The sequence below is a fragment of the Nicotiana tabacum genome, chromosome 3 (genome assembly GCF_000715075.1).
Source record: "Nicotiana tabacum cultivar K326 chromosome 3, ASM71507v2, whole genome shotgun sequence".
NCBI lineage: Eukaryota > Viridiplantae > Streptophyta > Magnoliopsida > Solanales > Solanaceae > Nicotiana > Nicotiana tabacum.
Window position 1 is genome coordinate 6,014,365 of NC_134082.1, and position 27,337 is coordinate 6,041,701.

General features: G+C 38.1%; 1 protein-coding gene across 5 annotated transcripts; it reads left to right on the forward strand.

Annotated features, from left to right (window-relative positions):
• LOC107773372 (putative late blight resistance protein homolog R1B-16) lies at positions 1–27,337 on the forward strand. 5 transcript variants are annotated; one of them, XM_075249144.1, is made up of 12 exons: positions 1–154; positions 274–365; positions 559–615; positions 14,353–14,547; positions 15,009–15,308; positions 16,101–19,588; positions 19,713–19,808; positions 19,976–20,297; positions 25,483–25,594; positions 25,674–25,740; positions 25,862–26,415; positions 26,524–27,337. In XM_075249144.1, the coding sequence occupies exons 1-6, from the start codon at positions 16–18 to the stop codon at positions 18,390–18,392; spliced, it is 3,075 nt and encodes a 1,024-aa protein (XP_075105245.1). In that variant the 5' UTR covers positions 1–15; the 3' UTR covers positions 18,393–19,588; positions 19,713–19,808; positions 19,976–20,297; positions 25,483–25,594; positions 25,674–25,740; positions 25,862–26,415; positions 26,524–27,337. The 5 variants fall into 5 exon arrangements, with proteins under 5 accessions (XP_075105245.1, XP_075105247.1, XP_075105246.1 ...); XM_075249146.1 differs by lacking the exon at positions 15,009–15,308 and having other exon boundaries at positions 19,976–20,099; XM_075249145.1 differs by lacking the exon at positions 15,009–15,308 and having other exon boundaries at positions 16,101–19,808; positions 19,976–20,099.

The following is a 27,337-nucleotide window of genomic DNA, read 5'->3' on the forward strand; positions in this document are numbered from 1 at the left end:
TTCTACCCAACATAAATGATCTGGTGCCCTAGTTCCCTTATATCTTCTCCTTCTCTTCACCTCCACACGAATTCATACATTATACATACACAACAACAGAGAGGAGATCGAAAGCATTCTCACAGATTTTTCATCTTCAATATCAATAAAAAAGGTTAGTCAACCATGATCTTAGCCAATCATGTTTTCTGCTATGGCTTTTTTATGCTTCTTTTCTTCAGTTTCATTGTATTCTTTCTCCTGATTAGGTTTTATGTGTATTTTATACATCAGATCTTGAGAAATTGAAAGGAAAAGTTACAATAATGGAAAGAGGAGGACAAAGTGAAGGAGAAAGCGAGAAAGGGAAAGCAATCAAATTATCGGTATGTCATGTCATACAATATGTTTATTACAACTAATGTTGACTTGGATGATTGTCCAATATTTAATCCTTAAAATACAATATGTATGTATAATTTTAATATATATATAAAAAGGAAGAAACTCAACTCTATCTTAAAAGAAGAAACCAACGTGTTTTTTCTCCACTGAGACACTAAAATAAATTTTTTCCAGAAAAGAGAAACTCTATTCAACTACAGAGTACTGCAACTATATTCTACAACTGATCAGGTACGATTTTAGACTTTGAAACTTTATAGTTATACTGTTGACAACAAGTGTAACAATCTCGGGAGGAATAACTTTGTGTTCTTGACTGTGTTTTCTTTCAAATTATAAACATACTTGTTAGTTCTTACTAGCTCATCGGTAGTAGTAATAAATAAGCATACCATGCACCATCAAATAATAATTTTTAAGAATTCTCGTAAGGTGAAACCTTTGAATTAATGATAATGGGACTCTCAACAGTAATTTCAGTCAATAGCTACAATTATATACAATTTGAATTTAACCTTTTGTTGTACATATATATGGTAGAAAACTACAATTTACATACTGTCACGACCCAAACCGGAGGATCATAACTAGCACCCGGGTCATACTTGCCGAGCACTAACATACATTTTATCTAACCTTCCTTATTATTTGTAAGGGCCGACGAGATCATTATAAATGGTAGATATGAATTATGAACAACAAACAATGAAAGATAATGGAATGAACATACATAACATGGGATGACAAGGCTGCCAAGAAACTACATATAAGATACGAGCTACCACGCTCCCATGAAAGACAACAAAAATCAGCCGACAAGGCATACCAAACTATACATGAGTCGACACCTGTCTATGAGCCTCTAAAGGAGCATAAGTGCTGCAACATTGCCGGAACAGGGCCCCGACATACCCATAATATCTATAACAAAGATGCATACCAAGTCCACGGCAAGTTCGGAGAACGGATCTCGCCAAAAACCGCTGAACTGAGAAGACTACTGTGGTGGGGGAGCTGAGTTTACCTTTATATCCGGACTTGCAGCATGACATGCAACGTCCACAAATATAAAGGACGTCAGTACAAATAAAGTACTAAGTATGTAAGGCAGGAAAACATAAGTACGATCAGTAATGTAAGCAAGGATAGAGAATATACAACCTGTAACATCTTAGTACCTCTGAGGGCTACTGATATGAAATGCATGATACATACGTATAAATACATAAACCTTTAAAACATTCACCTCTTTGAGAATCATCATCATCATATCGTACTTTTAAAACATACGCCTTTGTGAGCATCATCATATCGTACCCGACAGTAATAGGCTCGGTAAAATGTACCCGACCACGTGGAGCTTGGTAAAACCCAACTGATCAGTGGTTGCACAATATGTGTCGTGCCCGGCCGACAATAGCACGGCTCGGTAGATTAAAAAAAAAAAATATATATATATATATATATATATATATATATATATATATATATATATATATATATATATATATATATATATGCAGGACTCATTGGAATCATATTCTGAACCTTTCGGAGTGACGTAAGGTCGATATTCTCCATACACGTTATTAGGAATAACTCTTCATCAAGAATCTTATAAGAATCAGGAAGTACCAATAACATTGATAACATAAGAATAAGAGAAGCAACCTCAACATCAATTGTTCCATAAGAATGGAAACAATGTAAGTACTGCTAGCTTCTAAGAGTAGAGTGCCTTTGGAAGCTCGTTCATTGCATTATGCACAATCGAAGTCATGCAAAAGAAGGAAAGGGATAGCCTCACATACCTTGTATATATACTGCACAACCTCAATCTATGCAAATGTCACGACTCCTTAGTCTACAATAAGAGAAATGACACGATCGTTATCGTTTAAGCATCATAACTATTATGTATCGACCACGACCTATTTTACGATGAAACGAACAACACCTCCCCTATATATATGACTTCACACAAGCCAAAATAATCACCAAACAGCCCAACATACCCCTATCAATTCATACACAAAACGGCAACCATAATAGTGTCAAACAATCCGAAAATGTTATGACGAACGACCAGCAAACAACCTTACCATTATGTGGTGTTTCTCCCCACCCTTTCTCCTCTCAACTCCATAAAAATTATAGCAAAAGAGACAACCCAATAGCAATAGGAAACAACCCACAAAACAGTCCCACAAGTTCAGCAACTCAAAATTAATATTTCAGTTTACTTAAACACGTTTCGACTTGTCTTTTCTTTCAAATTGAGAAACACAACCAAAAGTACATAATTAATCCTCTTATCTAATAAACCAGCCATGAATTCAACTTATAAATAAGTTCACAACCAGCCAACCATGATGCAAGAACAAGCAACATTCCACTCTTTCGAAACTCGCTAGGTCTAATTCTTTTCGATCGAGTTACAACTCGCAAACGCATATATAATGGAAGGAGAAGCATAACCTTACTGTTAGCGGAAACGTAAAAGAAAGAACACAAGATTTAACGTGGTTCGGATCAAAATAATCCTACGTCCACCAGAGAACAATTGCCCTTTTTAATATTAACAAAGGAAGGGGAGATTTCCCAATTACACTTAAGAGAATTTCTCTCTTAACTCTCTACTCACTACAATGTATTGTATTATTTTGGGATGATTTCTACAAGTGAAGGAGTGCATCTATTTATAGAGGTAAAGACCTCCTCTTGATGTCATTGGTGACATCAAACTACCTCCTCTTGATGTCATGGGTGACATCAAAGGAGGAAGCTTCCTCCTAGCATCCACACCAACTCTTTCCACCAACTCTTCCAATTGGCATGCCATTGTTGACTAAACATAAACCAACATTTTCAGCATGCCATTGTTGACTAAACATAAACCAACATTTTCAATCTCCACCTTGGTTTGCGTTTCGAGCGTGTGAACAACTCTGGCCAAAACTTCTAAGCTTACTGGGCAACCCCGTTGTAAGAAACAAGAAGAATCAAACCATTGTTGAACATACCACCTCCACCTAGCAACTGTTCTCTTCGGAGTTGCATCAGTTGATGCACACCCCCGCCAAGTCCCTGCAGTGTGCAAACTTAGCGAGCGGGACTATCTTGGTCAACATGTCTGCAGCATTATCGTCTGTGATAACCTTCGCGACCTTGATAGTTCCCTCATCAATAACATCTCGAATAAAATGAAATCTGACATCAATGTGTTTAGTGCGCTCATGAAATCTCTGATTTTTCATTAGATGAATAGCACTCTGACTATCACATCTAAGAGTTGATTCCAGCTGAACCAAACTCAATTCCGCTACTAAACTTTTCAACCAGATAGCTTCCTTTACCGCCTCCGCTGCTGCCATGTATTCTGTTTCTGTCGTAGACAAAGCGACAATCGACTGCAAAGTCGACTTCCAACTGACGGCACTGCCAACGAGGGTAAAGATGTATCCAGTTGTGGACCTTCTTCTGTCAAGATCTCCTGCATAGTCAGAATCCACATAACCGAGAATTGAAATACCTGTACCACTTTTTCGAAAGGTAAGACCAACACCAGAAGCTCCTTTGAGATATCTCAATATCCACTTGACAGCTTCCCAATGCCTCTTTCCTTGGTTGGACATGTATCTACTTACCACACTTACAGATTGAGCAATATCTGGACGTGTGCATACCATAGCATACATAATACTACCAACTGCACTGGCATAAGGAATCTTTGACATATGCTCCACCTCATCCTCAGACTGAGGCATTTGTGACTCTGAAAGTTTAAAATGAGGAGCTAATGGTGTACTTACAGGCTTGCACGTTTGCATATTGAATCTCTCGAGAACCCTTTCAATATACCTCTTCTGAGAAAGATGTACAACATCGTCTTCTCTTGAAATCTCCATACCAAGGATTTTCTTTGCAGCTCCTAAATCCTTCATGTCAAATTCCTTACTCAATAGTTTCTTCAAAGCATTTATCTCTGTAATGTTGTTAGCAGCAATAAGCATATCATCAACATACAACAATAAATAAATCATTGAGTTACCAGACATCTTCTTGTGATACACACAACTATCAAATGCACTTCTTGAGAATTCATGTGTAGTCATGAATGCATCAAACCTCTTGTACCACTGTCTAGGGGATTGCTTCAAACCATACAAAGACTTCTTTAGTTGGCATACGTGATCTTCTTTTCCCTCAGCTAGGAAACCTTCAGGTTGATCCATATAGATTGTCTCTTCTAGATCACCGTGTAAGAAAGCAGTTTTGACATCAAGCTGTTGAAGCTCCAAGTCAAATTGTGCAACCAATGCTAGTAGCACGCGAATTGAGCTATGCTTCACGACCGGAGAGAAAATCTCATTGTAGTCAATTCCCTCCTTTTGGCTGAAACCTTTTGCAACCAATCTCGGCTTGAACCTAGCATCTTCCACTTCAGGAATTCCCTCTTTCTTTCGGTAGACCCACTTGCATCCAACTGTCCTCTTCCCCTTTTGTCTTTTCACTAAGACCCATGTCTGATTCTTGTGAAGAGAATCCATCTCTTCAGTCATGGCTAACCGCCATTGTGCGGCATCCTTACAAGAAGTTGCTTCAATATACGAGGAGGGCTCCAGATCTTTAATCTCTTCTTGTGCAGCTACGAACGCATATGCAATCAAGTTTGCTTGATTTATAAGACGTTCCGGTTCTCGTGTCTGCCTCTTCTCCCTCCCTTCGCAATTGTGTATGGTTCATTGACAGCAAGTTCTTCAACGCCTACATCTTCTGACTCATCTTTAACCTGAGTCTCTTGATCCTATTCCTTGGCAAGCTCCACCGGAAGCTCCACCTGCTCGTTGTTCTTGTTTCCTGAAAACTCCACGGAAACTTTACGGGGATCAAGTATAGAGGATTCATCGAAGGTGACATCTCTACTAACTATAAATTTGAGTAAAGACAAACACCAAAGTTTGTACCCTTTTACTCCATCCACATACCCTACAAATATGGCCTTCTTAGCCCTTGGTTCAAGCTTTCCTTCATTAACGTGATAATAAGCTGGACACCCAAATACTCGTAAGTATGAATAGTTAGAGGGTTCACCTGACCATACCTCATTCGGAGTCTTAAAGTCAATTGCCGATGCTGGAGATCGATTGACAATATGAGCAGCAGTGTGAACTGCTTCAGCCCAAAATACTTTGGACATTTTGGCTTGTAGGAGCATACAACGAGCCTTTTCAAGAAGAGTTCTGTTCATTCTCTCGGCAACTCCATTCTGCTGTGGGGTATGCCTGACAGTCCTATGTCTTGAGATCCCATGAACCTTGCAGAATTCATTAAACTCTTCATTGCAAAACTCCAAGCCATTGTCTGTGCGAAGATACTTGATTTTCCGCTCCATTTGATTTTCAATCAAAATCTTCCACTCTTTAAATGCTTCAAAAGCATCACTTTTTGCCTTCAAAAAATACATTCAAACCTTTCGTGAGAAATCATCAATAAAAATGAGAAGATACCTCTTTCCGCCCTTCGATGGAAGTTTAGAAGGACCCCATAAATCTGAATGGATGTAGTCTAGCACTCCTCTTGTCTTGTGTTTGCCAGTGCTGAAGCTGACCTTCTTCTGCTTCCCTAGAACGCAGTGCTCACAGAAGTCAAGCGTGCTGATCTTCTCACCTTCCAAAAGTTTACGATTGCTCAACATCTCCAGTCCACGTGCGCTCATATGACCTAGTCTCATGTGCCATAGTCTTGCATTGTTATCATTAGATAACTGCACTGTAGATACATTTGCAGAGCCAACAATGGTGCTTCCGGCCAATGTGTAAAGGCCGTTCTCCAGCTTGCCTTTCAGCATGACTAAAGAACCTTTAGTCACCTTCATAGTTCCTGCTTCGCTCATGTACCTGTAGCCTTGTTCATCCAGAGTACCCAAGGAGATCAAATTCTTCTTCAGATCAGGAACATGACGGACTTGTGTAATAGTCCTCACGATTCCATCATGGCAGCGAACCCGAACTGAGCCAATGCCAACTATTGCACAAGTTGCATTATTGCCCATTACTACGGTTCCTCCACTTTTCTCGTAGCTGCTAAACCAGTCTTTTCGGAACGTCATATGCAGAGTACAAGCAGAGTCTAACACCCATTTGTTTTCATAACTACTATTATTATTACACGATGTTGTTAGTACATAATCATTATCAAAATTATGTACCTGTTCAACTGTAGATGCACTCGCCTTTTCCTTGGACTTTGACATTGGGCAATCTCGTTCAAAGTGCCCCTTCTTGCCACAACCCCAACACTCTGTATTCTTCTTGTTCACACGAGACTTTGATCTATGCTTTGATTTGGTCTTTCCCTGTTGGCTAGTCCGGCCTCTTACAAAGAGGCCACTTGCCTGGTCATCTCTATCTCCTTCAATGTGCCTCCGCACATCACTAGAGTTAAGTGCCTGCCGCACTTGCTCAAGCTTGATAGGCTCCTTGCTATACATCATTGAATTCTCAATATCACGATATCCTGAAGTCAATGAAAATAGCAAAGCACATGCAAGCGTCTCCTCCTCCCTTTTAATTCCTGCAATCTGTAAGTCCATGACAAGTTTATTAAACGCATCTAAATGATCTTGTAACGAAGTACCTGACCCCATCTTAAATGTGTGAAGACGCCGTTGTAACAACATTCTTGTTGTCACTGATCGGTCTTGGTATAGCCCTTCTAGCTTTTCCCACAACTGTTTGGCCGTCTCTTCGGTACTCGTACTCACTTCACAAAGCACGTTAGGTGCAAGGGATAGTTGGATTGCACTCAATGCATCCCCTTCAATCTTCTCCTTGTCGGGAGTTGATATATCCTTAGGATACTTTCCGTCAATAGCATGGATTGAACCTTCCCTCCGCAGTAATGCCATCATCTGGATCTTCCAGATATTGAAGTTGTTGCGTCCATTGAATCTATCAATTTCAAACTTCATGGAACTCATATTTGCTTGTTCTTTCTCCTTGGATCGTTAAAGAATCCTGTCGCTCTGATACCAATTGTTAGCGGAAACGTAAAAGAAAGTACACAAGATTTAACGTGGTTCAGATCAAAATAATCCTACGTCCACCAGAGAACAATTGCCCTTTTTAATATTAACAAAGTAAGGGGAGATTTCCCAATTACACTTAAGAGAATTTCTCTCTTAACTCTCTACTCACTACAATGTATTGTATTATTTTGGGATGATTTCTACAATTGAAGGAGTGCATCTATTTATAGAGGTAAAGACCTCCTCTTGATGTCATTGGTGACATCAAACTACCTCCTCTTGATGTCATGGGTGACATCAAAGGAGGAAGCTTCCTCCTAGCATCCACACCAACTCTTCCAATTGGCATGCCATTGTTGACTAAACATAAACCAACATTTTTAGCATGCCATTGTTGACTAAACATAAACCAACATTTTCACTTACCTTGTACTGAGTATAACCCATGAAACCTGGTCCTTCTTCGTAAAAAAATCAGTTCCTCAACACGACTACAAGAAGGAGAAAGAGAGACTAGCAAGTTGTCCAACCTTTTCGGCACTAGAATCACATCGTAACATTCTAGGGTTTATGTGAAATTTTTGCGGAGGAGTTGCAGGGGTTATATCTGATTTCCATGGTCTGAAAGATGAGTGAATTAAGTGAGTTTATAAGCCCTTAAATGTCCCCTCTTTATCGACTTTGGAGCTTTTAATTGTGTCCTCTCCTTTTGGCAAGTAGGTGATACACCTACTTGTCACCTACAAATCTGCGTATGCTCGCAAAAATGCGAATATCTCTATACTCCGCGATCGTATTGATGAACGGTTTAATGCGTTGGAAACTAGACTCATAGTTATTCAAATTGGTGGGTAGATCACCCCGTAATTCCAGGTAAATCTAAACAAATGCATAGTAACATTTGACCTAAAGTTTAAGTAAAATTATGAACATAAGTTGCGACAACTTTTATTGGCTTTTGTTTCTTAACTTGTTTGACTTCAAGACTTATGATATGGATATAATATAATTCAAATACCTTAAAAAAAACCTATTGAGAATATTAGCACCCCTAGGTTTACCCAAAAATACGAGTTACAACATCCTTGATTCGTTTAACTTCTAATATTTGTTAACCACCCTTATACACTCTTGTATCATTTAAGACCAATATGATTGATTTCTTATCTTCTCAAAGATATTCTCTGCTCGAATTACGTCGACTAACTTATGGCATGAACCAACGTATGAGAATATGATTTGTAACACTCTCCCCCACTAGGAAAATTCGTCCTCGAATGTAAGGGTTTATGGGGAGTCTAACTCATCGTGGATTCTAATGGAAATTTCTGGCCGAGTTTCCACTATAAAATGGTCACTAGCCAAACTTGCAAGCAGTTAAACCCAACGTATAGTCTCACAAGGCTATACCAAGCATTATGGATATGTACGTTATCTGTGTATCACTATTTTGTATTAAGGAAGACTATTCTCAAGCTACTACTTACCTTATAGAGCCATTTCACCTTCTAATGCGTCCTGCGTCCCCCCGACATCCTCGTTATCTTTAATCTAGAACAAGTAAGGGTATTTAGACTTCATCTCCTCTTCTGCTTCCCATGTCATTTCTTCCATGTTCTTGTTCCTCCACAATACTTTGACGGAAGCTACATCCTTTGTTCTCAGCTTGCAGACTTGTCGATCTGATATAGCCACTGGCACTTCTTCCTATAATAGATCCTCTGTAACTTGTACATCTTTGATAGGGACGACCCGACAAGGGTCTCCAATACATTTCCTCAACATAGATACATGAAATACTGGGTGAACAAATTCCAATTCGGATGACAATTCTAACTCATAAGAAACCTGTCCAATTCGTCAAAGAATTTTGTACGGATCAATATATCGGTGACTCAGCTTACCCTTCTTCCCAAAACGCTTAACACCCTTCATCAGCAAGATTCTCAAGAAAACCCAATCACCAACCTCAAACTCCAGATCACGAAGTCGGACATCAGAATAAGACTTTTTCTTGCTTTGTGCCGTCCTCAATCGCTCCTGTATCACTTTCACCTTCTCAATAGCTTGGTGAATCAAATCTGGCCCATATAATTCTGTTTCACCGACTTCGAACCATCCAACTGGTGATCTATATCTCCTCCCGTATAGTGCCTCGTATGGGGCCATTTTAATACTGGAATGGTAGCTATTATTGTAGGCAAATTCTATGAGTGGAAGATAGTCATCCCAACTCCCCTTGAAATCCAGAACACGTGTTCGTAGCATATATTCAAGTGTCTGAATGGTACATTCAACCTGTCCGTCACACTGTGGATGAAATGCAGTACTGAGATTCACTTGTGTCACTAAACCCTTCTAAAAAGACCTCCAAAATTTAGCCGTAAATTGCGCTCTTCGGTCTGATATAATAGATAACGACATACCATGAAGCCTAACAATTTCCTTGATATACAACTTCGCATAATCTTCAGCTATATAAGTTGTCATAATTGGCAGAAAATGGGCACATTTTGTAAGTCAATCAACTACCACCCAGATGGAGTCAGACTTATGATAAGAGCGAGGTAATCCAATAATGAAGTCCATATTAATCACCTCCCAATTCCAGGCCGGAATCTCTATATTCTGAAGCAATCCACTGGGTTTCTGATGCTCGATCTTTACTTGTTGATAATTAGGACACTGGTCTACAAATTCTGCAATAGACTTCTTCATGTTATCCCATTAATAGTGCTCCTTAATGTCATGATACATTTTTGTCGAGCCGGGATGGATGAAATATGGGGATTGATGAATCTCAATCATAATCTTCTCTCGCAACCCCCCCATATTAGGCACACATAATCGGCCCTATTATCTCAGTGCCTCATCTCCTCCAATCTCGAAAGCCATAATTTTACACTGCTGAATGCTCTCTCTCAATCTTACTAAGGTAGGATCTTCGTATTGTCGTGCATTTAACTCGGCTACCAATGATGATTCTGTTGTATTCTGTACAGCAACACCTCCGTCACCATAGTCTAACAATCTGATTCTCATATTAGCTAGCTGATGAAGCTCTTTAGTCAACCCTTGTCTACCTGCCTCAATGTGTACTAAGATTCCCATTGACTTACGACTGAGAGCGTCTGCCACAACATTGGCTTTACAGGGATGGTACAATATCTTGACATCGTAATCTTTCAGTAATTCAAGCCACCTACGCTGCTTCAAATTCAACTCCTTCTGCTTGAAGATGTATTGCAAACTCTTGTGATATGTGTAGATGTCAACATGGATGTCGTATAAGTAGTGCCGCCATATCTTCAAAGCATATATTACTGCAGTCCAATTCCAAATCATGGGTCGGGTAATTCTTTTCATGCTTCTTCAATTGTCTTGATGCATAAGAAATCACCTTCCCACGTTGCATTAATACGCACCCAAAACCTATACCTGAGGCATCATAATATACCACATAACCTTCTGTTCCTTCTGGGAGAGTGAACACTGGCTATAGCTTCTGAAAACTTCGTTCACAAGCGTCAGACCACTGGAACTTACTAGCTTTTTGTATAAACTTATTCAATGGTGCTGATATAGAGGAAAACCATTCTACAAATCGCCTATAATATCCTGCTAGCCCCAGGAAGCTATGGACTTCTGATGGTGTTGTAGGTCTCGGCCAATTCTTTACTACATCGATCTTATAAGTGTCGACACTAATACCCTCCTCAGATATCACATGGCCAAGGAATGCTACTTAGTTTAGCCAGAATTCACATTTGGAGAGCTTAGCATATAACTTACAATCCTGAAGCGTTTGTAATACTATCCGCAAGTGACCCACATGTTCCGCCTCCGAACGAGAATACACCATTATGTCATCAATGAATACGATCACGAACACATCAAGATAGGGCCTGAATACAGTAGTCATGAGATCCATAAAAGCTGTTGGGGCATTTATTAGCCCGAACGACATCACCAAGTACTCAAAGTGCCCATATCTTGTCCGGAAGACCGTCTTTGGAATATCCTTCTCCTTAATCCTCACCTGATGATACCCTGAACGTAAGTCAATCTTTGTTAAATACTTGGCACCCTAGAGTTGGTCAAACAAGTCGTCAATCCTTGGAAGTGAATACTTATTCTTTATAGTAAACTTATTCAACTTTCGATAATCGATACACATCCTTGATTCGTTTAACTTTTAATACTTGTTAACCACCCTTATACACCCTTGTATCATTTAAGACCAATAGTACTAACTTCTTATCATCTCAAAGATAATCTCTTCTCGGATTTACGTCGACTAACTTATGGCATAAATCAACGTACGTGAATATGATTTGTAACACATACAATTTATATATAACTTATATACAATTATGTTAGTTGTGTATATTGTATGTCATTTGTACATCTTTCATGAATACAAAATATATACAATTTATTTATGTATTCTTCTTCTTCTTCGAGTTTCAACCTAAAATTCCAACCAAAACCAACTCGAATCTTCACCAAAATCCTTCAAAATTGAGATATGAAATCCAAAGGATATTCCCAATGGCGGGGGTTAGAGTTAGATGTGAGGGTAAGTGGAGTTTTTAAAAAATGTTTTCCTAACTTTTTCTAGGAAAGTCATTTTCCTCCAATTTCAGGAAAATATGATATTTAGGAAAATATTTTTCAAACTATTTTGTGCAATCAAACAATGAAAAATAGAAAAACATTTTCCGGATATTTTCTATCATACCAACACACCCTTAAAACTTCAATGTTTTTTAATAGTTGTTGCGAAAATATGGAACATGTTTCGGTCAGAGCGGAAAAGAAAAGCCTTCCCTTCTTCTATTGAGTAACAAAATAACATATTTACAAATAGTAAATCCTAACAAATAGAAAAATATTTAGTCCTAAACATTTATGGAGAGCAACTAGGTATATGGACCACCGGTGCTTCACCTGTAGTTACACAGTGGACAATACTTCACCTTCATAAAATAGGAAAAAAATGCATAAGTACCCCTGACCTATACTCGGATTCCTAATTACACACCTTTTTTTTGCGGGAATCCTATTACCCCCCCTAAACTTTTTTTAAATTGAATTATTTGCACTCTTAACGCTGACGTAACAGAGTGTGCGTATTTCACTCTTCCAAAGGAGAGTGAGTTTGGGAGAGTGAGAAGCAAGAAAAATTGATTTTTAAATTATTTTTTATTTTTTTTTACCATTTTTTCTTAATTATTTTTCCTTTTCCTTTTCCTTTGTCTTTATTCTTTTACTTTTTTTTTTCGTTTCTTCTCTAATTCCGGCAAATATTCATTCATCGACGACTTTGTCTAACCTTTTTTTTATATTTTTTCTTTTCACACACAAATTAAACTCTCAAAAAGATCTATTCATAAGAGAAGCAAAATACACTCAGATTTGGGGGAGAAAATTCATCATCGAAAAACCTTCCCACGCCGGAAAAAAATGATGTATTTAAATTTTAACTAGAAAAAGTTTTCTCAGCTTATATTCGTTTTTATTTCTTTTGCTCTTCCTCCCACTCATAAATTATATTTTCAAGAAAAATTTATATATTTAACAAAACACACTTAGATCGGGATAAAAATCTGTCGCCGAAAAAAAAATTGCCGGAGAAAATGGTGTTTGTGAAATTACGACGACCACCATTTTATGCCGCCGGTGACCAAAACAAAAAGAAAGAGAATGAAATAACCAAAAAATGAGAATAATAAGAAAAAAGATAAGAAAAAGAAGAAAGAATAAAAAAAGTACTAAAACATGTGGGGGTGCGTGTAGCTTACCACTTGCCAAGAGTTTGGTTGTCTAATTTTATGGTGCAAATAATTCCATTTAAAATAATTTTAGGGGGGTAATAGGATTCCCGCAAAGAAAAATTATGTAGTTGGGAATCCGGGTATAGGTCAGGGGATACTTATACATTTTCCCCATAAAATATGTACAACATATACACGCCTAATACCCTCCCTCAATTGGCGCATGTGGATTACAAATGCCCAACTTGCATAAGAGAGAAACATACTGAAATTTTTCCAATGCCTTCGTAAAGAATATGCCACTTGCTAGTGTGAAGACACAAAGCTGGTACGAATATTCTCATTTACTATCTATTGTTCCTCTACCACGTCCACCAGTCTTGCTATGGAAAGAACAAACAAGTGAAGATAATCAAGTAGCTAAGCCTAAATCGATTAAATAGAAATAATAATATTAATCAACAAATAATAGGGTCCATCAATTCCTAAATTTTTGTGTTTTAATAACAACCTATAACTGAAAGAATAAAAGAAAAAACAACGTAAACATCATAAAGCATAGTGTTAGAGGTCACTCTATTCATCTATTCCTCGGAAAAATGGTTAAAGAAATCCTTCATTAAGTTATTAATCCCTTTTTAGTGTATAATATCAGCATACTATACTAAAACTGGGAAGCCTCTAACTTCAAACTTAAATTATCAAAAGGCCCTTACTCAAACTTTGCTCCTATAACAGTTTTTGTACAAAAATGCAATGATTGAAATATGTTATATACCAAAATTAAGCCTAAATAGCAAGTGATCACAACCCCATTCTAAATAATAAATAATAACACTTAAAAAGAATCAAAGCCAGTTAAAGGGGTGAATAAGGCATGGCATAATTCTTATATGTTTCGTTTCTCATGTCAGTTGTTCATTATTTTGTATTAATACTTTGTAAAAAATGTAACACTCTATGAGAAGTAACTTTTTTCAAGTTTAGCTATATATGTACTACAAAATACAAATCATAAAGACACCAACAATGGTACCTTGCCTTCTCTTCTTTTACATGATATCCATATTCATTTCTTTGATATTTCCACTGCAAAATAACACTACCAATATAGGGATAAAAATTTGATAATGGAGCCATTGATTTGTTATGCATGTGAAGATGGACTCAATATTGTTGGAGCCATGGGGAGGCACCGGTGGATCAAAATGGCATTACAAGCTGAAAAATCCCATTAAAGAAATATTGATTGCTCATGGAGATATTATAGATTCCATCATATTCAGAACTGTTACGAAAAAAGGTATTACCATAGGCTCACCAAAGTTTGGTGGGAATGGAGGCCAAATAAGCAAGGTAAGTCAAAAAAATTGTAAACGGAATATTTATTTCTCATGATTGGAACGTTCTTCTCAAGTCAAAAGTGTCTCATGTCATAGAAATGAGCTTAAATTATATAAAAGGAAATAATTTAAGATATTTAAACCAGTTATAGCAGGTTATTCATTTTTCTTACCACCTTCAAGTTACCTTACCAGGCTCTTGATATGAAAAATCACGTTATTGGGCAACTTAATATGATAGTGTAGCAACTTTTTGCATTTTTAGTATACACAACGTAAAATCTATGGTCATATAAGCATCTTTCAAGTCAAAGATATGAATGCACTTGTTGCTTCATATTAAAGTTTGTCGGTTCCTTTGCATTGAGAGGATTCAGGGATTTCAAATCCTAATATGACATTCTTGCACTTTTCTGAATTCATGTCAAAATTTCCGACCCTGCTACTTATTTATGTGATTTACAATAATCCCAGGTTGTTATTGAGGCAATTCCATTGGAATATTTAACAGGCATCAAGGGGACATTTGGACATTATTGTGGCCTTTCGGTTATAAAATCTCTATGTTTTATAACTAATGTAAAAAATTATGGACCATTTGGGTGTGAGGCTGGTGGAACCCCATTTTCACTTGTGATGAAAGAAGGTGTAGCTATTGTGGGATTTCACGGGCGTTGTGGAGCGTTTCTTGATGCTATTGGTGTTTATTTGCAAAAACTTACTCCTTCCGCTTCAGAAAAGGAACCTATGGTTGAAGACATTGAAATCCGTGATGTATGTTGTGATTATTCCCTCCTTCGCTTAATCACCTCTACTTCCGTTTCTTCACCTCATACGTCAGAAATTGAACCTGAAGAAAAAATAATTGAGGCAAATGAACCTATGGTTGAAGAAATCGAAATACATGACGTCTTACTACTTTTTTTTTCTTAATATCATGAATCAGACAAATTTTGTTTCTTATTTGTTTTATTTTATTTCTTTTCGATTAATTGTGACTTTATATACTAAACCAATAGATGCACATAAATTTCTTTCACTTAATATATATTCTTACATTATTAAATCGCTTAATAATTTTAAGCTAGTATTTTTTTTGGTACAAATACCAAGTACGAGCAAGTTTTGCTATCAGAGACATGCATTCACTATTTTATGACAAAGAATAAGAACTTATTGATAGAATTATAAACTTCTTGTTGTAAGAACAAAAAAAAACAACTAAATATTATAAAGTTTGTCAATCCTGGTTAGTTATGATTTTCAAGAAGTTGTGTTTATATGTTTGACAATTACTTCTATTCATCTCTTCCTCGGAACGGTTAGAATAAATCTTCACTAAATCGTCCATCCCCCTTTTTAGTGCATAATGTAATAAATTGAAGGGGGAAAAACACCAGCTGAACATATTCTTTTAATGCAGTAGAACATATGCATAGTAAACCATTTTCTTGACATGCTTATTTTGGATACATAACCAGTTGCTCAAACTCTAAGAATATAATATATAAAGAATTAACTGTCTTTCTTTGTGAGAATTTGATATAATGTTTGGTCTTTTGGCAGGTATCATTTTCTACCATTCGCAAGGACACTCTCAATGTTCTGGATTTCATAGAGAGCTTAAAGAATGAAGAAATTCAAAAAGTTGTTGACGTGGATCTAACTAAAAAGCTGATATTGGAACTGGACTTCCTCGTTCTGAATCTCCATCATCTTTCCAAGTATCATGCTGAACAACTTTCTCCATTCACGACAGAATATGAGATTCTTCAGAATGTATGTTGCAATATAAGATATTTTCACGAGTTGATAGTGAATGGTTGCGTTGGGCATGAGATTGTTGAATATGTCTTACCTCAGTTTCAACTAACGGCTGAGAGAGTAGGACGCTTCCTATTGCCTAATCAAATTTGTGGACACTCTCTACTCTTCAAGTTAGAACATTCATTCTTGGAGATTATTCCAACTCAGTTGGAGGTTATGCACATATGTTTTACAAATTTGAAAGCTTCAACATCAGCAGAAGTTGGACACTTTATTAAGCAGCTCCTAGAAACCTCTCCGGACATTCTTAGAAAATATTTGATTCATCTACAAGAGCACATGATAAATGTTATTACCGCTAGCACTCCAGGGGCACGAAACATTCATATTATGATAGAGTTCCTATTAATCATTCTCACTGATGTGCCTAAGGACTTTATTCATAATGGCAAGTTGTTTGAATTCCTAGCACATGTTGGAGCACTTACCAAGGACGTATCAACTATTGCTCGCGACTTAGAAGAGAAATCAAAGAAAGGAGAGAGTACCAATGAAACAAACAGTGCAACTCTAGGCTTGCTTGAAAATATTGAACTCCTGAAGAGAGAACTCAAAGATGTTTACCTGAAAGCCCCGGACTCATCTCAACTCTACTTTCCCATGAGTGATGCACCCCTATTCATGCATCTTCTACTTAGACACCTAAATGATTTGCTCAATTCCAATGCTTATTTAGTTGCTTTGATAAAGGAAGAAATCAGGTTAGTGAAAGAAGATCTAGAATTCATAAGATCTTTGTTTGGGAATGTTGAGCAAGAATTGTATAAAGATCTCTGGGCACGTGTTTCAGATGTGGCATACGAGACAAAAGATATCATTGATTCAATTATTGTAAGAGATAATGGTCTCTTACATCTTATTTTCTCACTTCCCTTTGCCATAGAAAAGATCAGTCTTTTAAAAAAAGAGGTCTCAAATTTACATAAGAAGATTCCCAAGAACATGGGCGTCATTGTTGTGAACTCTGCCAACAAGCCAGTTGCGCGTAAGTCATCAATATCTAGTAAAATAATCGTAGGTTTTGAAGAGGAGACATACTTGATAATTAGGAAGCTCACCAGTGGACCAAAAACACTTGATGTCATTTCGATCACTGGTATGCCGGGTTCCGGTAAAACTACTTTGGCGCACAAAGTGTATAATGATAAGTCAGTTTTTTGTCATTTTGACATCCGCGCATGGTGTACAGTCGATCAAAAGTATGACGAGATGGAGTTGCTGAAAAAACTTTTTAATCAAGTTGTTGGTTCAACTTCGAAATTTGGTAAGAAGATTGATGTTGTTGATGAGCTACGGAAATATCTGTTTGGAAAGAGGTACCTTATAGTCTTAGATGATTTGTGGGGAACTGCAGCATGGGAAGAGTTGACAAGACCCTTTCCTGAAGTTGAGAATGGAAGTCGAATTATTTTGACGACTCCAGAAAAGAAAGTGGCAATGGATGCACAACGCCATAGTGATCCTCTTGACCTTCGATTGCTAAAACTTGAAGAAAGTTGGGAGTTATTAGAGAAAAAGGTCTTTGGAAAAGAAAGTTGCCCTGATGAACTACTGGATGTTGGGGAAGAGATAGTCCAAAACTGTAAACGGCTTCCTTTGGTGGTTGATTTGATTGCTGGAGTCATTGCAGGGAAGGAGAAGAAAAGGAGTGTGTGGCTTGAAGTTCGAAATAATTTGAATTCCTTCATTTTCCGTAGAGAACAGGACGTGATGAATGTTATAGCATTAAGTTATGACCATTTACCTGATCCCTTAAAGTTGTGCTTGATTCACCTTGCAAGTTTTCCGAAGGACGAAGCAATTCCAGTTCGTCATTTGGAAATTTTATGGCTTGCTGAAGGATTTTTGGAGCAGAGAGATATGAAGAGTGTGGAAGAAGTGGTTTCGATTTATCTGGATAATTTAATTTCCAGTAGCTTGGTAATTTCGTTCAATGAAATAGGTGACGATCGGACTTGCCAAATTCATGATCTTGTGCATGACTTTTGTTTGATAAAAGCAAGAGAGGAAAAGTTGTTTGGCGAGATCTGATGCCACGTCAAATGGACATTGCATATGATAAACGGCACCTTTTGCATAACAATAGGCATTCTGGTAAACACCTCTATTCTTTGAGGATAACTGGATACATATATCATCACAATAGTCTTAATGATATATGTCACCTAAGACACTTGAGGCTTCTTAGAGTGTTGCAACTGGATGACTCTGTTATTCTGGTGAATGATTCTTTGTTGAATGAAATATGCACATTGGTTCATTTGAGGTACTTAAGCATTCGTACAGAAGTTAAATCTCTGCCTTCATCTTTTTCAAATCTCTTAAATCTGGAAACTCTATGGGTGAATAAACATGGACCACCCTTGGTATTATTCCCAACAATTTGGAATCTTGTTAAGTTGCGAGTACTGGAGATAGATGACTGTTCGTTCTTTGATTTGGATACAGATGAGCCAGAATTGATAGCAGAGGACTCAAAGTTAGACAAGTTGAGATTAATACAAGGACTCGTAGTTTCCTATTCAAAAGACACAGAGGATATTTTCAAAAGGTTTCCCAATCTTCAAGAGCTTGGATTTTATCTCAAGGAATCATGGGATTGTTCAACAGGTCGATATTGGTTCCCGAAATTGGACTTCTTAAATGAACTAGAATCTCTCAAAGTAGCTTTTCAAAGTTCAAATTCAAGTGATAGCGCACCCTTCAAGTTTGAAAATCGACTGTGGAATTTTCAATTCTCTTCGAGTTTGAAAATATTGTGGTTGCATCAGTTTCCTCTGACATCCGATTCACTATCAACAATAGGAAGACTGTCCAACCTTGAAGAGTTGTACCTTGAAGACGCAATCATCGAGAGGGGAGAATGGAACATGGGGGAGGAAGACACCTTCCAAAATCTCAAATATTTGAGGTTGTGGGAAGTGAATCTTGCTAAGTGGGAGGTTAGAGAGGAACCCTTTCCCATGCTTGAGAAATTAGAACTGTGGGATTGTCCTGAGCTTGATGAGATTCCGCCTAGTTTTGGGGATATTTCTTCATTAAAAATTATCAATATCTGGCAAAGCCGTCAACTTGAAGATTCCGCTCAAGAGATTAAGCAATATGTTGAAGATCTGATGGGAGAAGACAGGATTCAGGTCCTTGTTCGGAATGAGTCTAAAGATGAATATTCACTCAGATATTGATTACAAGGTGTATTTACAGTGCTTTAGGAAGTGAAACAAAAGGTGTGCAACCTCTGTACTATATGAAAGTTATCTTATATCTCAGCTTTTTCAAGTTTTTATGTATCTTTCAAGAAATACCATCACAATCAGCTCATCGACGCATAGAGTTTTAATTGTTATGCAGGCTGGTGGAATTCACGCACACCAAGAATCAGCCCATCGACACATTTGGAGCTGAGGCTGCTGTATCTTTGATCAAGATGTTTCAATAGGTGCTGCTGTACAATATTTGGCCTCATGTGCTTTAGGAAGTGAAACAAAAGGTGTGCAACCTCTGTACTATATGAAAGTTATTTTATATCTCAGATTTTTCAAGTTTTTATATATCTTTCAAGAAATACCATCAGAATCAGCTCATCGACGCATAGAGTTTTAATTGTGATGCAGGCTGGTGGAATTCATGCGCACCAAGAATCAGCCCATCGACTCATTTGGAGTTTGAGGCTGCTGTATCTTTGATCAAGATGTTTCAATAGGTGCTGCTGTACAATACTTGGCCTCATGTGCAACAGTAAGTGTTATTAAAAATCCTCCAGGCCAGTTACTGGTAAAGATGCGTGTTGCGCTCAAACAAGAATTCCCACTAAGAAAAAGAAGTTTAGTTGTGATAATATAAGGGGGAAGCTGATAAAATTAATCCAAAGGTGCCAGTGTTTATTCTCACAATTTGATGCCACAAGCTACAATGAATTTGTCCAGAATAATGGAGGTATTATTCTTGGTAGCATTAAGAATATCAACTTTCCTGAAAGGTTAAATCATCCTATAGTTAATTCTTTCCAATTTTAATCGCTAGTATTTTCTAATCGTGGCTTGATTGAAGGTGATGCCTTAGTAGACAAAATTGTTGCGGAAGCCAAATGTATATAGTGTGAATAAGTCACAACTACTATACCAAAATTATGACAGCCACCAAATAATAAATAAGACAATAAAGCAACAATAAAGGGAACACCAGAATTTACGAGGTTCGGCTAATTTTGCCTACTCCTCGGACACAACCAATATTTTATTTCACTCCAAAATACAAGTGAAATAATACTAAAGAGAGAAGATACAAATGCCTTAAACAGATGAGAAGGCAAATGAGAGGTGTGTTTCAATCCTAAACATTAGGCCTTCTTTTATAGGGGAAAAATCCCCCCAAACTTAACTCCCAACCAATGTGGGACTTTGGCATTTTGCCAAACTTCAACAAATCTCCACCTTGGCAAAATTCCACATTTTCAATTCTCTCTCAATAACAAATTTTGGTTGTGTCTTCATCTTCAATCTTCAGTGTTCAACAATGTTGATCAAATCCAAACAATGTTGAAACTTGACCGCAGTCACCACCTTTGTCAGCATATCAGCAGGATTCTCTGTAGTATGAATTTTCTTCACCGTGACTCCACCTTCTTCTATGATTTCTCGTACGAAATGATACCGAACATCAATGTGCTTCGTCCTTGCATGATAAACTTGGTTCTTCGCTAATTGAATAGCACTTTGACTATCACAAAAAATTGTGATACCTTTTTGTTCAACACCAAGCTCCTTTAGCAATCCTTGAAGCCAAATTGCCTCTTTCACAGCATCTGTAATAGCCATGTACTCTGCCTCTGTTGTAGACAAAGCAACTGTTGACTGCAAAGTAGACTTCCAACTAACTGGTGCCTTTGCAAAAGTAAACACATAACCAGTAGTTGATCTTCGTTTGTCCATATCACCCGCAAAATCTGAGTCACAATATCCAACTACAAACTGATTGTCTTCCTGCTCAAAAACTAACCCGACATCTACAGTATTATGAATATACCGTAGAATCCACTTCACAGCTTGCCAATGCTCCTTCCCTGGATTGTGCATATATCTGCTAATAACTCCAACAGCTTGTGAAATGTCAGGCCTTGTGCAAACCATTGCATACATCAAGCTACCAACAGCATTTGCGTATGGTACCTTTGACATATACTCTCGTTCAGCTTCATCCATTGGCGACATAGTAGTACTTAGCTTAAAATGGGAAGCAAGTGGAGTACTAACTGGCTTAGTCTTGTCATCTATGCCAAAACGTTGAAGTACTCTCTTCAAATATTCCTTTTGAGATAAACAGAGTTTCTTTGAACGTCTATCTCTAATTATCTCCATGCCAAGAATTTTCTTTGCCTCACCCAAATCCTTCATCTCGAACTCCTTCTTCAGTTGAATCTTCAACTTATCAATTTCTTCCGAATTCTTGGAAGCTATCAACATATCATCAACATATAGGAGAAGATATACAAAGGAACCATCTTTAAGCTTGTGCAAATACACACAATGATCGTATTTGCTTCTCTTGTACCCTTGCCGCAACATAAACTCGTCAAATCGCTTGTACCATTGTCTAGAAGATTGTTTCAATCCGTACAATGATTTTTCAAGTTTGCACACCATATTTTCTTTTCCAGCAACTTTGAATCCTTCTGGCTGAGTCATGTAGATTTCCTCCTCCAAGTTTCCATGTAAAAACGCAGTTTTTACATCCATCTGAACTAGTTCCAAATCCAATTGTGCTACCAAAGCCAACATAATTCTAATGGAGGAATGTTTTACAACTGGAGAAAACACTTCATTGTAATCAATTCCCTCCTTTTGAGCATATCCTTTGGCCACCAATCTTGCTTTGTAGCGAACATCTACTTGGTTAGGAAATCCTTCCTTCTTTGCAAATACCCATTTGCACCCAATTGCTTTCTTTCCCTTCGGGAGATTGGCCAATCTCCATGTATGATTCTGATGAAGGGACTGTATCTCATCATTCATGGCAATCCTCCACTTATCTTCTTCTGAACTTTGAACAGCGTCTTTATAAGTAGTAGGAACATCATCAGCTACAATTGAGGTTGCACAAGCAACCGTCTCTATGAGACGAACAGGTTTCGTTATTGTTCTTTTTGGCCTGCTGGTTGCTATTGATTCAAGTTGTTGTTGAGATTCCTGAGTTGGAATCTCCTCTACTGGCTCTCCTTCTAGAGGGTAATCTTCATTTGTTTCCTCCTCTGCTTCTTGTGTAGGAAAAATAAATTTTCCCTCAAACTCCACCTGCTTAGAAGCACCTTCATTTTGTTTGGTATCTTCTGTTACCTTATTTACCATAGCAAATTCATCAAAGGTAACATCTCTGCTGAATATTACTTTCTTTGTCATAGGACACCATAAGCGATATCCTTTGACTCCAGAAGTAATTCCCATAAAAATAGCCTTCTTTGCCCTTGGATCCAATTTTGACTCCGTCACATGATAATATGCAGTTGAGCCAAACACGTGCAAAGAGTTATAATCTACAGCAGGTTTTCCGTACCATTTTTCAAATGGTGTTTTGCCATCAATAGCAGCAGATGGTAGACGATTAATGAGGTGGCATGCATATGTAATTGCCTCAGCCCAAAATTCTTTGCCCAAGCCAGCATTGGACAACATACACCATACCTTCTCCAGCAAGGTCCGGTTCATACGTTCTGCCACTCCATTCTGTTGTGGTGTATGTCTAACAGTGAAGTGTCGGACGATGCCATCATTTTCACAGACCTTATTGAAATGATCATTTTTGTATTCACCTCCATTGTCTGTGCGAATACACTTGATTCTCCTGCCTGTCTGATTCTCCACCATCGTCTTCCATTTGAGAAAAATTCCCAACACTTCATCTTTGCTCTTCATTGTATACACCCATACTCTTCGGGAAAAATCATCAACAAAGGTTACAAAATAGTGCTTCCCACCCAATGAAGGTGTTTTGGAAGGACCCCAAACATCAGAGTGTACATAATCCAAAATGCCTTTAGTATTATGGATCGCTGTACCAAATTTAACCCTTGTCTGTTTCCCTTTAACACAATGCTCACAAAACTCCAAGTTGCAAGCCTTTACTCCTTTTAACAATCCTTGATCTGATAGAGTTTTCAAGGATTTTCCTCCAGCATGTCCCAAGCGCATGTGCCATAGCTTGGTTGCTTCTGCCTCTTTGTCGTCACTGGATGTTACTGTCGCTGTCCCAATAATTGTACTGCCACGATAGCGGTACATATTATTATTCTTCCGATTAGCCTTCATTACCACTAGTGCACCGGAGCATACTCTCATCACTCCATTTTCTGCAATGATTTTGAACCCTTTTGATTCTAGGGCTCCCACAGAGATGAGATTCTTCTTCAAATCCGGTACATATCGAACATCTATCAATGTTCTGATCATTCCATCATGGTTCCTTAATCGTATTGAACCAATGCCATATGAGGTAAGAGGGCTGTTATCCGCTGTGTGGATGACTCCATATTCTCCTTCTTGAAATTCCACGAACCAGTCCCTGTTGGGACACATATGATAGCTACAAGCCGAGTCCATCAACCATATGTCTGATGATGTTGATGACTCTGTTGTAACTAATGAGAAGTCTGAATCATCACAATCAGCTACATTTGAATCCATAATAGCCTTTCCATTGTTATGTTTGGCCTTATTCTTCAACTTCGGACAGTCTTTCTTCCAGTGCCCTTTTTCTCGACAAAAGGCACATTCATCTTTGCTGGGTCTGGATCTTGACTTGGATCTTCCCTTCTTTGTCCTCGTTTGATTTTGAGGACGACCCCTCACAAACAGTGCTTCTCCTTCTCCGCCCTTCTGTTTTTCTCGCTTTCTTTGTTCATAGCTGTACAAAGCTGAACAAACTTCTCTGAGAGAAATTTCGTCATTTCCATGGAGTAGAGTAGTTTCAAGGTGCTCGTACTCATCAGGAAGTGACGCCAACAACATTAAGGCCAAGTCACCATCATCATAAGTTGTATCCATATTTTGCAAATCTGTGACCAACTTATTGAAACTGGTGATATGTTCATTCATCGTGGTACCAGGAACATAGGTGAAGTGAAACAGTCTCTTCTTCATGTACAATTTATTTTGACTGTTTTTCTTCAAAAATTTATCCTCCAGTGCTTTCCATAATTTACTTGCAGAAGTTTCCTTTGTGTATGGATATTTCTGCTCTCTAGCAAGGTAGGATCGAATGGTACCGCAAGCAACACGGTTGATAATTCTCCAATCTTCTTCTCCAATAACATCTGGTTTCTTTTCTTCAATGGCCAGATCTAGCCCTTGTTGAAAAAGGACATCTAGAACCTCGCCTTGCCACATCCCAAAATGTCCGGACCCGTCAAATATTTCGACCGCAAATTTCGCATTTGACACAATTCTTGTCATAAGCGAAGATGCCAATGATGACGTATTGTTGACACTTGATGTAGATTCTTCTTGTTTATTGTCTCCCATCTTTGACACAAATATTATTTAATAGCTGACGACACAAATCAAGATTATTTCCTTTCTGGTGTGGAAGATCAGACTAAGCTGCAACCACAGAGCATACTCAGACAGAACCTTGACTCAGTTACCAAGATAAATCTTTTCTGATGTGGAAGATCAGACTATGCTGCAACCACAGAGCATACTTAGACAGTACCTTGGCTCTGATACCAATTGTTGCGGAAGCCAAATGTATATAGTGTGAATAAGTCACAACTACTATACCAAAATTATGACAGCCACCAAATAATAAATAAGACAATAAAGCAACAATAAAGGGAACACCAGAATTTACGAGGTTCGGCTAATTTTGCCTACTCCTCGGACACAACCAATATTTTATTTCACTCCAAAATACAAGTGAAATAATACTAAAGAGAGAAGATACAAATGCCTTAAACAGATGAGAAGGCAAATGAGAGGTGTGTTTCAATCCTAAACATTAGGCCTTCTTTTATAGGGGAAAAATCCCCCCAAACTTAACTCCCAACCAATGTGGGACTTTGGCATTTTGCCAAACTTCAACAAAAATAACTTATGCAACTGATTGAAGCTCCATGTTCAACTCTTCCCAGAGAGATAGCAGCTCCGGTTACTTTCCCCGTCGCTGGGGAACACTCAAACAATCAATTTCAGGATGATCTTTGATTTCTTCATACCAAAATATCTGCATCAATTTGTCATCAGGTATGTGAATTTCTCTAGTAAAAAGCTGTAATTTACCTACAACCGGCGCCATAATTCTGTTTTTTTTTCTCTTGACTAGATTTATTATCCCATAGCAATTAAAGGATTCATCCGGATAAATCCCCACTTGTGTGCGATGATTTTTGGTAAAATCGTCATCTTTGCTGTTTCATTCGGCGATTTTGTCAACTATTCTTTAGGTGCATGCCATGATCAACTGAATGCTTGCATATATTGTATTACATATATACCAATTTTTTTTGGCAGGGCTCCTCCGCTAGCTTTGGTTTTTTAGACTCTTACTACATTTGCTCCATTTTATTTCACCTAAGAGTCTTGAAGGAGATCCTGGACGTGATTGCGCAGTGCTTGGCTTCTTTCAATCCTTATAGATTGTTGGCTTTATGTTTACCTTGTCCGAAATCCACGCGGAAAGGTTCTTTTGATTCAATTTTGATGGAGAGGCAACCTGAATCATCGTTGTCACTATGCCAGCCCCTCAACAAGGCACTCGTTCACCTCGGCCCGAAGCAATTTTTAGTCCTGTTCCTGTCTCATCATCAACAGGTCCTCCTATATTTCCTCCACCAAATGTCCAACCAAACCAGGTGCATTCTCAAAATGCTGTTGTACTTGTTGTTGCAGCTAGCTCTGTATTTGTAGATAACTTGGCTGCACTGGCTGCTACTCTTGCTCCGTTAGCTGTGAAAAACAGACAAGAAATGCAACAAATTTTCCTCAAAGCTTGATCTACTCTCGTTTCATTATAAGAAGGAGACTCGAGTTGACACTTTACTTTGCCCCTGTGCTTGTTCTCTGTGGTAAGTTTTTAGTTTAAGAAATGGGAAATTATCAAGGTTACTCTTTCTGAGTACTTTTGTCCTTGCAGGTGAAAAAGTTTTAATCCGTGCATCTGAATGTGACTGCAGGTGCTGGATTATATTGAAGACATATACCGGTCTTCATGAGATTGCTAACTCTTGTAAGAACTTAGGGTATTTCCTTCCGAGCCAAATGTATGCGCAAGAACCGAATGTATCCTTGACAGAGCAACGCTTTGTAGCTGTCTGAGCTGGCTTCCAAATGACAAGCGCCACCTTCGTTACTATTGCAAGGAACCGTCAAAACATGATCAGACTACCTTTGTGTATATATAATCAAGCCTCAAACTCCTGACTATCTAGCCCTCGGACCGCCTGATGCTGGTTTTGGAGCAATCGTGCAACACTGCAAGGGATTGCGGCGACTTTTGCTTTCTGGCCTCCTTATGGATCTCGTGGATGAGTACATCAAGGCCCATGCTAAGAAGCTAGAGATGCTCTCCGTAAATTTTGCAGGGGATAGTGATCTAGCTCTACTACGTGTTCTCCGGTTGTGAAAGACTCCATAAGTTGGAGATCAGAGACTGCCCCTTTGGCGACGAGGCTCTGTTGGCCAATGCTGCAAAGCTCAGAAGTTTCCCCCGGTTGATGTTGAAGTTATAGATAGATGAGAGGGGTCATCGAGATACAAGACCAGAAAGTTGCCTCGTCGATAAACTCTACATATACAGGACAGTGGCAGGACACGGGTGTAATGTACTTCCTAGCTACTAATAATAAATTTGTGGGACATGTATGGTTAAACATTAGTTGTAACTCTCTTTGAAAACTAATGTGTATCAAGTCTTTACTTTTGAGAAAATCTCAAGTGGATGTCATGATCTTTACAACATTATGCAAATGAAATTCTATTTGTTGAACT